General features: G+C 39.0%; 1 protein-coding gene across 3 annotated transcripts in view; it reads left to right on the forward strand.

Moving 5' to 3' along the window:
* The first annotated feature begins 9063 nt into the window (after positions 1–9063).
* The window catches only part of LOC124862759 (low-density lipoprotein receptor-like), a 19302-nt gene continuing 13270 nt past the window's right edge, over positions 9064–15095 (forward strand). For all 3 annotated transcript variants that reach the window (XR_007036997.1, XM_047356869.1, XM_047356870.1), the window contains exons 1-3: positions 9064–9266; positions 13167–13289; positions 13416–13796. Coding sequence is in view for 2 of the 3 variants with exons in the window: in XM_047356869.1 (XP_047212825.1) it covers positions 9221–9266; positions 13167–13289; positions 13416–13796 (550 nt within the window). In the remaining variant the exon portion in view is untranslated. The remainder of the gene's footprint in view (positions 9267–13166; positions 13290–13415; positions 13797–15095) is intronic.

A 15095-nucleotide genomic window follows, 5' to 3' on the forward strand; every position in this document is an offset into this window, starting at 1 on the left:
AACGATGAGGCTACTGTTCTGGGTCAGAAGTTTACATGCAAGCCTAATGGGCATGATTGTAATAATTATTTCCAGCTATTATTGATGTATTTGAACCTTTTTTTTTTTTGGGTGGAATGATTATACAATAATATAATGTCCATCCATCCATTATATATACCGGTTGTCCTTGCATTGTCTTAGTGGGGGCTGGGGCCTATATCCAGGGGTCATTGGGCAAGAAGTGGTGTACACCCTGGACAGGTATAGTAATTGAAGTGAGTTTTAAAAACAAGACATTTTAATTCATTGTGACTTTTCCTCTATTCCTGGCTGGATCATTTATATTTAAAGAATTAGGAGAGTTCATTGATTTGGGTTTAGGATCATTGTCGTTTTGGTCCACCCAACTGTGTCAGCCATCTGACTGAAGAATAACCCAGGAATTACAAAGGCTTCAGCTTGCCATGAAACATAATCTGTTGGAACAACAGTCTGACAAATTTAACATCAACAGGGATTTAGAGGGTACCAACCAAGAAGTGACACCTATAACCTTAGTTAAAAACTGTAAACATGGGCAAGTCAACTGCTTCTGGAGAACCATTTTATGTTCAGAGGAGACAAAGATTGAGCTGTGGAACCAACTGTCACACATGGTGGTGGCAGCATCATGCTATGGGGCCATAATGCAGGTGCATTAAGCCAGGCAGATAGATTAACAAGGAAAAATAACTTACTAAACTTCACTTGAAATCAACAAGTAGACATTGAAATGTTGGACACAGCTGGATGTTCCGACAGGACAATAATGCCAAATACACATCGAAACTGGTTTTTGAAAAGCCAAGACCTCAACTATACCATCGCAGACCTTTAATTTTTCCCTTATGAAGTCACTCTTTTGTAGATGCTTGGACTAACTTTAATGCTTAAATAGAAAATCTCTAAATCTTCTGCTTTCTGGCCTTCACCTGAAGGTTTTGGGCCAAAGCTAACTGACATTTACAACTATCCAAAACTTTATTCACCTTGAAAAAAAAACTTGTTTAGTCTAAAGAGAAGTAAGCCCAGATAATGTTGCTGCCACCATCATGATTAACTATGTGTAGTGTTCTTTTGGTGACGTACCCTTTTGTTTTTATGCCAAATACCTTCTTGAATATGGTCCTAAAGTCCAGGTCTGGTTTTATTAGACTATAAAAGGGTTTTGGTGATTTTATCCAGGACTGAGTGTTTTCTTTGTAAACAAGAATCCTGTCTTGCAACTCTACTTCTTAGTTGAGACATGTAGAGACTTCAGGAGATTGTTTTTACACCTAGAAATCAACCAGAACCTGTTGAAAATTTCTGCAGCTCCTTCAGTGTTGCTGTTGGCAACTTGTCCGTCCAGTTTCAATCTTATCTTTTCTTCAGTTTTAGGAAAATTTTGCATGTATTATAATATCCCTGTGGTCCCATGTTTTCTCCTGTTAACCTCTGTGACATGGTGTATGTATATTGCTGAGGAACATATATTTTTACCCCTCTTCTTGACTGATTCCTTCTTACAATAAGATTCATTTTAGCGGTCGGGATCTTTCAACAAACTGTAGATGGAAATAAGGAAATATCAGAAAAGTCCTAGGGACCTCTGTACTTTGCTACAGGCTAACCAGGTTCACTAGAAATGGAGGCAGGTGTGAACTCAAGACAATTGAAGGCTGTAACTAAATCAAATAGGTGTCCACATTTATGCAACCAGACTACTGCAACATTTTGTTTTGTATATGTTTTCCTCTAATAAATTTTATTTTTTGCACATGGTGTATATCACACTACTAGTGATTTATGATTGCCTCATTTTTTTCGAACAAAAACCTGCCATTTTAACCGCAGTATGTACTCTTTTTATATATTGAACTTGTATGGAAAATTTTGACCCTTTGTGGAAAAGAGAGTAATCCATAATAAATTCCATCTTGTGCTCCCAATTCTTGCTACTAAAACCCAATTATTCTGCAATGAATTCAATAAATCATTAAAAACCATAAATTAATCTAAACCTCTGACCATAACTGTATTCAGTGAACCCCTTCATAACCTGTGGAAGGAAATATTGACATGCTGGAAGAGACTACTTCTACCAGGATGTTTCATATTAGGAGGTATCATCATCTTTTAGTTAGCTCAGTCCTTTCCCATTTTCATATCCAAAACCCCAGTCTTCTGTAAAGCCTATCTGTGTGAATTTCACTGGTCTTTTTCAGTCATTTATTTCTGTTTATTCTCAGCCACATGCCTTGGACTGTCATCTTTTGTAAATCAATACTACTGACAGGCTGCTTCCATGATAAAAAAACACTCCTTTTCAACGCCATCCACTGTGCCGTGACACATCCACAGACTTTTCTCCTTCAGTTGATTCAGTTACCGTCTCGGAGCACGAGCCTTAACACTTGCAAGTGTCTGAGGCCCAACGCTAGCTTTTAAAGGAGCCCTCCACTCAACAAGTAAAATCATTTTCTTTTTTCCCAATTTAGCAAGTTTTTATCCATTCCACCACCAATTCATAGTTTTCTCCTGCAAAAAAAACAAAACACAAAAACCTAGAGTACCATCACTAAATCAAAGTTGTCTTTTTCCTTTAGGTAGGCAGCATGTTCTTTGTTCACTCACAAATGTGAGTCATTTGTTTTGCTTTGCAACTCACTGTGCTGTAAAAACACAATTCCCACTTCAACTTTTGGAATGCAGTAGGAAACACAATTACATCTGGGAGAACCTGATTTGACATTCACAGTTGGCAATCACAAAAAAACAGTTACAACCAACAATAGAGCCTTAAAGATTTTCAAACGGCTGGGAGAGAAATCTAACTGGCAGAACCAGACAATGTTTGCTCATTATGTCGAGGCGCAGTGGGGACATCGGTTGCAGCGGCTGGGTGTGACACATCAGCCCTGCATTTTTCTACAATTTGTGCCATTACAACCAGAAACTAATGTATTTTAACAGGATTTTATGTGATAGGGCAACACAAAGTAGAACATAAACGTGAAGTGGAAGGAAAATGATGCATGCTTTTCATTTTTTTTTTTTACAATTTAAAATCTGAAAAGTATTCCTTTTAATTTGATACAAACTGAATAAAATCTAGTGTTACCAAGGGTTTTCGGAAGTCAGTTTTTGAAGTCCAGTCTTTGTGTAATTTATTCTGGGTGTAAACCCAGCTGCTCTGTGATGGCCTCTGAGGTCAGAGAAAATTAACAAACAAACAAAAGCACGAGGGGGCAAATATCTGGTAATGTGAAGACTCCGGCAACACTTGAAACAACATTATTAGCAGACCAGTGTGTTTTAGCTTGTGGTCTTCATCAGGGTCACAGGGCCACAAGCCAAAACAAGTAGGAGAGCTACTAAAGTTGTTTCCTAGCATTTTTAGTGTTGCTGGAGTCATCACATCACCAGATCTTCATTCAAATCAATTCAATTCAAATATACTTTATTAATCCCAAAGGGAAATTAAATGTTGTAGCTCATATTATGAAGGTTTCTTCAACGAGCCGTTGTAGATGCTGATGGCTGTGGGCAGGAAGGATCTCCTGTAGCGCTCCGTCTTACAGCACATCTGAAGAAGCCTCTGACTGAAGACACTCTGTTGTTGTAGGACAGTCTCATGAAGAGGATGCTCAGGGTTCTCCATAATGTTCTTCATTTTATGAAGAATCTGTCTTTCCACAATGATCTCCAGAGGTTCCAGAGGAGTCCCCAGAACAGAACCAGCCTTTTTTATCAGCTTGTTGAGTTTTTTTAAGTCCCTGGCTCTGATGCTGCTTCCCCAGCAGATGATGGTAGAAGAGATCACACTCTCCACAACAGACTTATAGAAGATATGCAGCATCTTGCTGCAAACACCAAAGGACCTAAGCTTCCTCAAGAAGTACAGTCTGCTCTGTCCCTTCTTGTAGACGGCTTCACAGTTGCATCTCCACTCTAGTCTGTTGTCCAGGTGAACACCGAGGTATTTATACTCCTCCACCACCTCCACTTCTTCTCCCATGATAGAAATAGTTTTTGACTTATTCCTGTTTCTCTTAAAATCTTCAATCATCTCCTTTGTTTTAGTCACGTTCAAAATGAGATGATTGTTTCCACACCATGCCACAAAGCGGTCCACCACCTTCCTGTACTCAGCTTCTTGTCCATCTCTGATATATCCCACAACTGCAGAATCATCCGAGTATTTCTGCAGATGACAGGAGTCTGTCTTGTACTGGAAGTCTGAGGTGCACAGAGTGAAGAGGAATGGTGAGAGTACAGTCCCCTGTGGTGCTCCTGTGCTGTCATGGAAGCACATGGAAGTCATGGAAGAGTGGCAAGAAGGAGGCCAAAGGAAGTCTGATTTGCATTTTGCCGCAACCCACTAAGGGGTCCGAGCAAGCATGTGCAAGAGGGTCCTCTGGTCCATTTAGACCATAACTGAACCTTTTGTTTGACAATAAAAATGTGTGGCAGATAGCTAAATTCACCATCCCCAGCGTGAAACATGGTGGTGTCAGCATCATAATGTGGGAATGCAATTCTTCTGTAAGGACAGGAAAGCCGGATGGAGCTAAAAACACAGAATTCCTGGAAGAAAACATAGAAAAGGCTGCAAAAGACTGGGGACTGGGGAGGACAATGAGCCTAAGCGTTTTAAGCCAGCACTACAGTGGAACAGTTTAAATCAAGCATATTGATATGTTAGACTGGTCGAGTCAAGGTCCAGACTAAGGCAAGACTTTAAACTGCAGTTTACAGATGTGCAAAGTTGGTAAAGACACATCCCCAATACATGCAGCTCTAACTGCATCAAAAGGCCTACACTTTCAATATTTTTTTTCCGAAAAGATCATGTTACTCTATCACACAAAATAGGAGTTTGTGGTTATAATGTGACTAAATATAAAAAAGCTTGAATATTTTTGCAAGACATTGTATGGATCTCAGCTTTGTTCCTTTCAAAATACACAAGACATTTCTCACTAACACTCAGTTTACCTAGCCAATCAGTGGTAAGGACAAAGAGAAGAAGAGGGAAATGTTTACTTTGCTACACTGAAACATGAGAATCAAGAAACAGCTCAGAGGTTAACGGGTAACCCACACAGTGATCCAGTTTTGGCAGAGACCAGAAAATGTCCGTCAGTCCTCAATAAATGCAGCCCAGCATGCAGGTGGCAGGTGGCTTACCTAAGAATAGAATAAAATAGAACAATCCCTTATTGTTCCACATTGGAAAAATTCAGGTGTACCAGCAACAAAGTGAAAGACAAATGGAAGCATGCATGAAGGTAAAAAAAATAAAAACAAAAAAATAAGAATAAGTGACGGTACAGTAGCACAAAATTTACAACATGAGAAAAAATTACTGTACATTATTGAAAATAGCAAATTCATATTAAAAGAAATATGCAACTGAATAAGGTGATTTAAAAATGCGCAAAATGTGCAGGACATTTGTGCATTAAAACAACAATCGGCTATTTGCAAGAATGGAAAATCTATTTGCAGCAACACTTATTGATTGGGAGCAGTGATGGTTATAAAGTTCAACAGCTTCTGGGAGGAAGGATCTGCAATAACGCTCCCTTGTGCACCTAGGATGGATCAGATGAAAGATATAAATATGATGCAGAGGTCCATCTTTTGTTAAATGTAACACTCCTTCACAATCTGATACTTTAATACTTGCCCTTCCCCTCAGAGAACAAGAGTTTGTTTAAAATAAATATGTCAAGAAAAATGTAGTGTCTGAAAAATAATTGATGGAAATCCATACTTCTTCTGTAGTGTAAAATTGGTAACAAAAATTTAACATGTCTGATTGTACAAATCAGTGATGTGAAAATTGTCCAGAGTAATGGAATTATAGAAGATCAGATAAGCTTTGATTTGGCAAAGACTCAAAAGAGTTTCAAAGTCATTTGACCTTCTAATTTAGTGTCCAGGCTTACACCAACCTCCTAACACGACTAGCTGAAATAAGACCGCAGCACTGGTAAAAATCTGAAGTTGGATTACACATCACTGCAGATTATTCCTGGAAAATGGTACATTGTATGGATTTGTTTTGGTGTTATAGTTTTGCTGCCTGTGTATAAAGATAACTCTCTTCAGGTAATAATCGGGGCATTTCAGATGGAGTGACAATCAGAGTGCGGACCTAAAATAATCAGAGAGGCTTTGCCATAAGCTGAAGACTTAAAGCAGTTCTCTGAAAGTATCTGTTCATCAGTTAGATAACAGAAAAACATTGTGTTGACTACTGAAAAAAAACAAGCTCAGAATATTGAAATGTAACGAGAGCAATGACAAATAAGATTTTGTGGTATTAGGAAGTCTTTGTAGATTTTATATTTGTGTGTTACTTCAACTTAAACTTCACTTAAACTCAGATAATTCATACACCAATTTTCTACATCAGAATATTTAAAGAGAACCAGTTTTTTGGACAAATGTCAAAATCATTACCTTCTCCTTTCAAATCCCTCTGTTGGCTTCAGACCTACAGCTCAAAAATACATCAAAATATGAGATCTGTGATTACAGACACACCCAGAATGTTTTTTCCTAACAGGAATAGGGTTAGTGTGTTTGATAAACAGTATGATCTGTTAATTTGATGCATACATTTCCCTGAGGTTTAACCTCAGTTAGTTTGGTTATCTCAGAGTAAGCTGTATCTTTTATTGCCTGGTTCATCTGTATGCCTCCTCTGGTGTAAATATAATCTTAAACTACCTTATGTGTTTGTAGGAATTAGTCACTTTGAACATAAAGCAATATACCGTTCTTTTAAAGAGGTGACTGGCCTTTATTCAGGAAGTAGTGATGCAAAGATAAAGCCAATACAGATAACAGCTAGGATAATTACCCTACAGCCTTTCTGTACTAGTTTATGATACATTTTTCCCACCCATTGAATAGATTTTCACCGAGCTTTATTTAAAGAATGAAATGAGGGGAAAATAGTAAAACAGTAGGACATTGCAGAGAGAACAAGAAGGCCAGATTTACAGATTTTCAGCAGCTATTTTTTAGACTTGTGTTATTTAGCAGAAATGTTGGGGTTAATTATTACCATGGTAAATATTAACAAATTAAAAGTGGTGTAGTAGACAAAAGTCTTGCTGGCTTCTTACATCGTGGTCCTTTTATCTCTGAAGACATAACTTGGATCTGGAAATGACATCAAACCCAACCTAATTTTGTCTGAGTTGTTTGAAAATCTGTGGGATTTGCTGATATCTTTAGTGACCAGGCTAACTGCTATTAGCAATGCAAGCTAAAAAAAAATGTATTTTGTCTTTATTTTGTACCTTAAAGAATGTAGCAGCAAATCGACTGAAGGAGGTTGTTTACTAATGTGTGCGTGAAAGATTTAAATGAGATACAAATTGCTACAATTGTTTATTACTAAGTTTCAAATACAAGGGAGCCATGTTGGATTTTGAGTTCAGTGTTGGTGAGAAACCTTCACCTTTTCCCACTCTGAATTCCAGCTTCTCAAACCTTTCTGTTAATTTTTCAAACATCAAGCTTGGAAATCTCAACTTCTGAGAATGGGGGACATAATCACATGTCCTTAGCATTCTGTCGTAGCCATCTTGCAGGCCTGTTGGAGGCAACTAGACTTCTAAAATTTACATTAAAAATGTTCTGATACAGCTTCAACATTTGTCTATTTTGTCCCTAACTTCAAGTTATTTTATTGGGTTTAATGGGATAGATCAACACAAATAGCAGAATTGTAAAGTCAAAGGAAAATGATAAATATTTTAATAATGTTTACAAAAAATGTCTATGAATATGTCCCTGAAAAAAAGCCATTTCACAATTTCTTCACATATCAAGCATACTCATTAGAACGGCCCAGTCAAAGTCCAGACCTAAATCTAATTAAGAATCTGTGGCAAGACATGAAAATTAATGTTACTCTCAGTCCAATATGACACATGTGAATTTATTTTTCAAAGTAGAATGGGCATAGATTAGCGGAGACTTACCACAGAGGATTTTCAGTTATAATTGCAACTAAAGGTTAACTTGCACAGTCAGAGCTGAACGCAGATGCATGCGGCATGCCACACTTTGGAAACTTTCTTCTCTAAAAAAAAATTTGAAAACCATCTATTTTTATTTTCCATTTCACAAGTCTGCATGGGCTGCACGGTGGCTGGTAACACTGTTGCCTTGCAGCAAGAAGGTTCTGGGTTCGATTCCCGGCCTGGGGTCTTTCTGCATGGAGTTTGCATGTTCTCCCCGTGCATGCGTGGGTTCTCACCGGGTACTCCGGCTTCCTCCCACAGTCCAAAGACATGCCTGTTAGGTTAATTGGTAACTCTAAATTGCCCTTAGGTGTATGAATGAGTGTGTGCATGGTTGTTTGTGTTGTCTTGTGATGGACTGGCGATCTGTCCAGGGTGTACCCCGCCTCTCGCCCATAGACTGCTGGAGATAGGCACCAGCTTCCCCGCGACCCACTATGGAATAAGCGGTAGAAAATGACTGACAATTATGCATCACTTTGTGCTGGTCAAACACATTAAAGTTTTGGAGTTAGTGGTTGTGATGTTTTGAATACTTTTGCAAAGCCCTGTAAGTCACGATGATGATACGTGGAAAATCGTTTTTTTTTTTATTAAGACGCTTTACTTTTTTAAACTTTTGTTTATTCAGAATCACTTTTTTAAACCTAACCAGTTTAATCTTTGCAAATATCCATTTAAGGAATTTCCTTGTTCTTTTATTTTTACATTTTCTCCTTACATTCAGTCTGAATACCTCGGAACAAGACTCCTCCTCCACCTTGCCCTCATTTAATATGCGGCATGCTCCACTGAGGCTGCCTCCAATCAATGAAACGAATGTATCCCAACGTCCCTGAAAGGGTTTAAGTCGTAGTAAAATGTCCGTGGCTTAGTGTCCTTCCTCCGAATTGTTGAGGGTGTGCGCCACAAAAATCACACCATCCCCAGACCCCGCCTACCCCTTCCACGGGGCCCCCTGCGGCCCCACCCACCCGTGGACCACATTGAAATGGGTGTGATGTTGTCAAACTGTACTGTGCATCAGATCCTGACGTCGGGACCATCTACAGTGCTGCAGAGCAACAGAACGCAATTACTAATTATAACAGTAGCAATACCACTGGTGGGGTACAATTACTTCTCTGTGAGAACCTGTGGGCTTCAGTGTTCATTCATCCTCCAGAACTATGAGGCTCCCTCTGGTCCTTCTCATCTGTGTCCTTGGTCACACCGGTAAGTTCTGATTTAAACTTTTTATGAGTTGAAATTTTTTAATTGTTGCACATCTCTAACGTCATCATAATTGATTATTTAATTTTGTTGCTGCTATAAATATAAATAATCATTTTCCAGGGACATTTTCTGTTAGGTCTTTGGATTTAAATTTCCCATTCCTCTAACTGTACCGGATGCAAGCTGAGGAGGGGTGGGTGCATTTCTTTATGTATGTATGTAGGTCATACATATCTTCTCTGGCTCCCTGCAAATGCTTCACAAAGACATTTGGAAAATGGTTCACCTTCACTGTCAGCTTTATACCCCCCTCATTTAAAACTAATTCTGCATTGCAGTCTGATTTTAATTTACATTAAATGTATTTTCTAGTAGTTTGTTGAGTTTCTTCTTAGTTTAATTTTAAAATTTTGCCAGGTCTTATTATGCATAATTGGGAAGTGAAAGAAAAATGATATGTGATATATATTTTTTTACAATTTAAAAATCTACAAAGGAGTGGTTTGCAATTGTATTTACCCCAACCCCCGCCCCCTCCACCAGACTCTGACACCCCTAAATAAAATAAAATGCAGCCAACTGCCTTTAGAAGTCAGCTACTTGGTAATTAGAGTGCACCTGTCCACCTAAATGCTGTTCTACAAAACCCTCAGAGGTTTGTTAGCGAACAGCTAGGGAAAAAGTTGTGTTTAAAAATAGTTAGGTAATATCCTTAAATCTGAACACTCCAGCATCTGCAAAATGTAAAGAGTATGGCACAGCTACAAACCTGCCAAGACATAACTCTTTTACCTAAACTGACAGGTAATGCAAGAAGAGCATTAATCAGAGGAGCAGGCAAGAGGCGCATGCTAACACTGGGGGAGCGGCAGAGATTCACAGCTCAGGTGCCCTGCACATCACCCTAAACATACCATCCCCACTGTAAAACATGGTGGTGGCAGCATCATGCTATGGAGATGCTTTTCCTTCAGCAGGGACAGGGGAGCTGGTCAGAGTTAAAGGGAAGATGGATGGAGCTAAATACAGGAGAATCCTAAAAGGAAACCCGCCAAAGGCTGCAAAAAAACTTAAGAGCTTCCAACTGAGTCCATAACTAAATCTCATTGAGAATTCGTGGCAAGACTTGAAACTGGATGTTCTCTCCATCCAGTCTGACTAAGCCTGTGCCATTCTGACAGCTGGAGTGGGATATTTTGGGCTCCAGATGTGGAGAGCTGGTAGAGCCATATCCTAAGAGACTTGCAGCTGTGATTTGAAAGAAAAATTGCTCTATCAAGTATTGATTCAGGGGAGTTGAATACAAATGCGGCACAGAAAAAAATACAGATTGTATTTTTTATGTATTATTTTTTCCCTACTTCGTAACTGTTCAATACTGTGTGTTGAGCTATAAGCTACTAAGTTTGACTGGGAGGTGCCCTAATTTTTCCCTTAATGATACACAGAAAGGCTGATATATTCACCACAGTGAGGACAGATGTTCAAAAAAATCCACAATGTGATGAAACTGCATTCCTTTAGTTTTAGTTTTACACTCAGACACTCCTAAAGTTACTGTCAGACCAGTTCCCAGTGTACTGGTTTGTGTTATATGGTTTGTGGTTGAAACATGTTGGAACGGGTTGTCATCAATAAACATTGCCACAATAGCCAGTTCCAAGGACACGTACCACTTTGAAAAAAGTGTTTGCACCCCTGCAGGAATTGAAACTCTTATCTTCTATGCAGATTTGGACAGAGAATCTCTTTTTGTGCCACCCTGAGCAGAAATCAATTCATTTTATGAATTTATTTGTGTTCAAATGTTAATTTTTAGTTCCTTGTTTAAGTATTCTGACCATCAAGTAACTCTTGAGAGGAAATTATATTATAAAGATGTTAACATTTCAAAGATGTGTGACAACCAAGAGCATGTGCACATTTGTTACTTTCCCAGAAGTGTTTTGCATTCTGTCAATAACACTGCCATTTGGTCCAGTTTGTCTTTGGAGCTCTGAACTTTAAGCCCATTAAGTAAACATTCACATGGAAATAGCTTTTGGTGACATGGCACCAGTTTCAGGAAAAAAACAAATTGAAATTAATGTCAGACAATGTCATTGTTATATCTCAGATACACAGTGATCTTTCTCTAAAGAAGTGCTATCAGGTTCAAAGTGATCAATTTCTTTATGGCGGAGATAATATTGTAGAGCCCATCATAAAGAAATAGAAAGATTTCCCATTTTAAACAATATTAACTGACAAAACAAGCTGTTGAAATTAAACCAAAGAAATTAGTAGAAATATTTTGCATACATTTTCTTTTTTGGATCTTACTCAATATTTTCTGTATGGAAATTATGGATTTTTTTAAAATTAGTTAAATTCCAACCATTTTTAAAAAATAATTTACTTGATCAAACTAAGGTGTGTTTTAACTGTTTATAATGATCATTTTGCTCATTTTATTTGTCCCCTCATTTTTACATTAGAAAAAGACAAAAATTAAGAATTGGTTTGTGAGTTAATCATAAAATCTTAGTGAAATAGAAATAAACATTTAAATGAACTCTAACAAGGTGGTGTGTAAACCTTTACCCTGACAGCCATAGCTAAGATGTGCCTTTTTTTTGGCACAAAATGTCATCAGGGTTAAAAGCTCAGTTTGCTAGCATGTTTGACTTTAGCATTAGCGTGACGCTAAACTGGATACAAATGAAATTTTTTGCTCCAACACAAACTTTCTTAACCACAAGTCTTCTGACATTTCTTAACATTTGCTGTGCTGATGTATTCATTCATAAACACATCTGGTCTTAGACACACACTCCAGCTTCTGTCAGAAACATTAGGATTAGCAGAGTTTTTGGCCCTCTGGGTGAGTAAGGAGTAGTTTCTGATATCTTTAAACAAAGCTGCACTTCTTCTATGTTAGGTCCAATTGGCTCATTTAGTTCAATTTCTCCATTAGGTCTTTTAAAAATGAATGTTGGGAAAGGAACTCCCCACTTTTAGGATTTTTGTTTCAGGCTGCAAAATTGAGAAAAACAGGGGTTTGTAGATATGATAAATCCTGATGGCATTCTTGGCTTGTTGCAGGGGCCAGGTACATGTTTCTGTTTGATTTGTACTTTATGCAGTTATTTGATAAACTTCAACAACTTGCACTTGTGGGTATGTTTACATTAGTGTGTGTGTGTTACGCCTGAGCCTATAGATTCCTGAACTACACTTTTTGGCAAATATATGGTACAAACATCATATTCACTAATCAGGCATACCATAGTAAGGCAGGTAAAGTGAATGACACTGATTATCTCTTTGACATGAAGACTGTTTTTTCTAAAGTGTGTGCCATGTTCAACAGGAAAATGCACCCTGCTACAAAGCAAAAAATATTTTAGGGATGGTTTGAGGACCACAGCAACTAGTTTGAAGTGTTGACTTGGCTTACCCAGATCTCAGTCCAAAGAAGTGTCTTTGACATGTGTTGAACAAATAAGTCCAATCCATGGAGGCCCCATCATGAAAATTATAAAAGCAACTTGTGCAGAATATATGGTTATACAAATGTGCATAATGAAGTAACTCATATTAGGCTGTATCAGACTCCTTTAGTCTTCTTTAAACAGATAGACTGTGAATAATTAAATATGTTATGGGTTGTTTTTAAGTTATATATTTAAGCTGCGTGTTTATATTTCTGTAACAGAAGCTCTAACATGTGAGCCCAGCCAGTTCCACTGTGGGAATGGAAAATGCATCACATCCATCTGGGTGTGTGATGGCACAGATGACTGTGGAGACGGCACAGATGAACGTCGTAGCTTTAGTTCACCCAAATCCAAATATCTAAAGAGGATAGTAAAGATAAAGTTGACGAGTTTTCAATATTTTCTTTATTATCAATTCTAGTGGCCGAAACATGCAAACCAACAGAGTATAGGTGCACAGGCCGTCTGACCTACTGCATACCAAGCACCTGGCGCTGTGATGGAGAAGTTGACTGTGTAAATGGAGCTGATGAAAAGAACTGTGGTAAGCATGCGTTTGTCTTGTTTGGTTTCTTTCAGAATTGTCCTTTGCTTTCGTGCTGCTTTATCCTGTCTTGCTCCCTGTTTAGTTTAAATTTGCTCTGATAAACCTGTCTTGATCATTTCCCAGCTCCCAAGCAGTGCACAGACTCAGAGTTTCACTGCAGGAGCGGCCAGTGCGTCTCCTCTTCCTTCGTCTGTGACAAAGATGTAGATTGTGTTGATGGCAGCGACGAGGCCTCCTGCCCACCAATCACCTGCAGCTCTGTGTCCTTCCAGTGCAACAACACTGTTTGTGTTCCCCAGCTGTGGGCTTGCGATGGTGACGCAGACTGCTCTGACGGCTCAGACGAGTGGTCTCAGAACTGTGACACAAGGAACTTCACCCGCTCTCCTATTCACCAGTGCTCCTCCCAGGAATACCAATGTGGCAGTGGGGAGTGCATCCACATCAGCTGGAAGTGTGATGGTGATACTGACTGCTTTGATCGGTCAGATGAAGCAGACTGTGGTAATTTTGATGTTCAACAGTTTCTTTTCAGCTGCTTTTCTTGTGCTACAGGTCACCAAGAAGTTTATTTTATTTTAGTATTAAAGTTCAAAAAGTTAAACAAATCTTCCATTACACCTAATAAAAAACCCAAATATTCGATCATTACACAAAACTAGTTAAAGTAGATTTTTTATATATTGCAAAAGAAGTTGGCTGTTTATTACTAGAAAGTACAGGGGTTGGACAATGAAACTGAAACACCTGGTTTTAGACCACAATAATTTATTAGTATGGTGTAGGGCCTCCTTTTGCGGCCAATACAGCATCAATTCATCTTGGGAATGACATATACAAGTCCTGCACAGTGGTCAGAGGGATTTTAAGCCATTCTTCTTGCAGGATAGTGGCCAGGTCACTACGTGATACTGGTGGAGGAAAACATTTCCTGACTCGCTCCTCCAAAACACCCCAAAGTGGCTCAATAATATTTAGATCTGGTGACTGTGCAGGCCATGGGAGATGTTCAACTTCACTTTCATGTTCATCAAATCAATCTTTCACCAGTCTTGCTGTGTGTATTGGTGCATTGTCATCCTGATACACAGCACCACCTTCAGGATACAATGTTTGAACCATTGGATGCACATGGTCCTCAAGAATGGTTCGGTAGCCCTTGGCAGTGACGCGCCCATCTAACACAAGTATTGGGCCAAGGGAATGCCATGATATGGCAGCCCAAACCATCACTGATCCACCAACATGCTTCACTCTGGGCATGCAACAGTCTGGGTGGTACGCCTCTTTGGGGCTTCTCCACACCATAACTCTCCCAGATGTGGGGAAAACAGTAAAGTTCTCATCAGAGAACAATACATGTTTCACATTGTCCACAGCCCAAGATTTGCGCTCCTTGCACCATTGAAACCGACGTTTGGCATTGGCATGAGTGACCCGAACATCCCTTTCAGACAGCTTCCTCTTGCGTCCACAGTTAATCCTGTTGGATGTGGTTCGTCCTTCTTGGTGGTATGCTGACATTACCCTGGATACCGTGGCTCTTGATACATCACAAAGACTTGCTGTCTTGGTCACAGATGCGCCAGCAAGACGTGCACCAACAATTGGTCCTCTTTTGAACTCTGGTATGTCACATATAATGTTGTGTGCATTTCAATATTTTGAGCAAAACTGTGCTCTTACCCTGGTAATTGAACCTTCACACTCTGCTCTTACTGGTGCAATGTGCAATCAATGAAGACTGGCTACCAGGCTGGTCCAATTTAGCCATGAAACCTCCCACACTAAAATGACAGGTGT

This window comes from Girardinichthys multiradiatus, chromosome X (assembly GCF_021462225.1).
Source record: "Girardinichthys multiradiatus isolate DD_20200921_A chromosome X, DD_fGirMul_XY1, whole genome shotgun sequence".
NCBI classification, from domain to species: Eukaryota; Metazoa; Chordata; class Actinopteri; order Cyprinodontiformes; family Goodeidae; genus Girardinichthys; species Girardinichthys multiradiatus.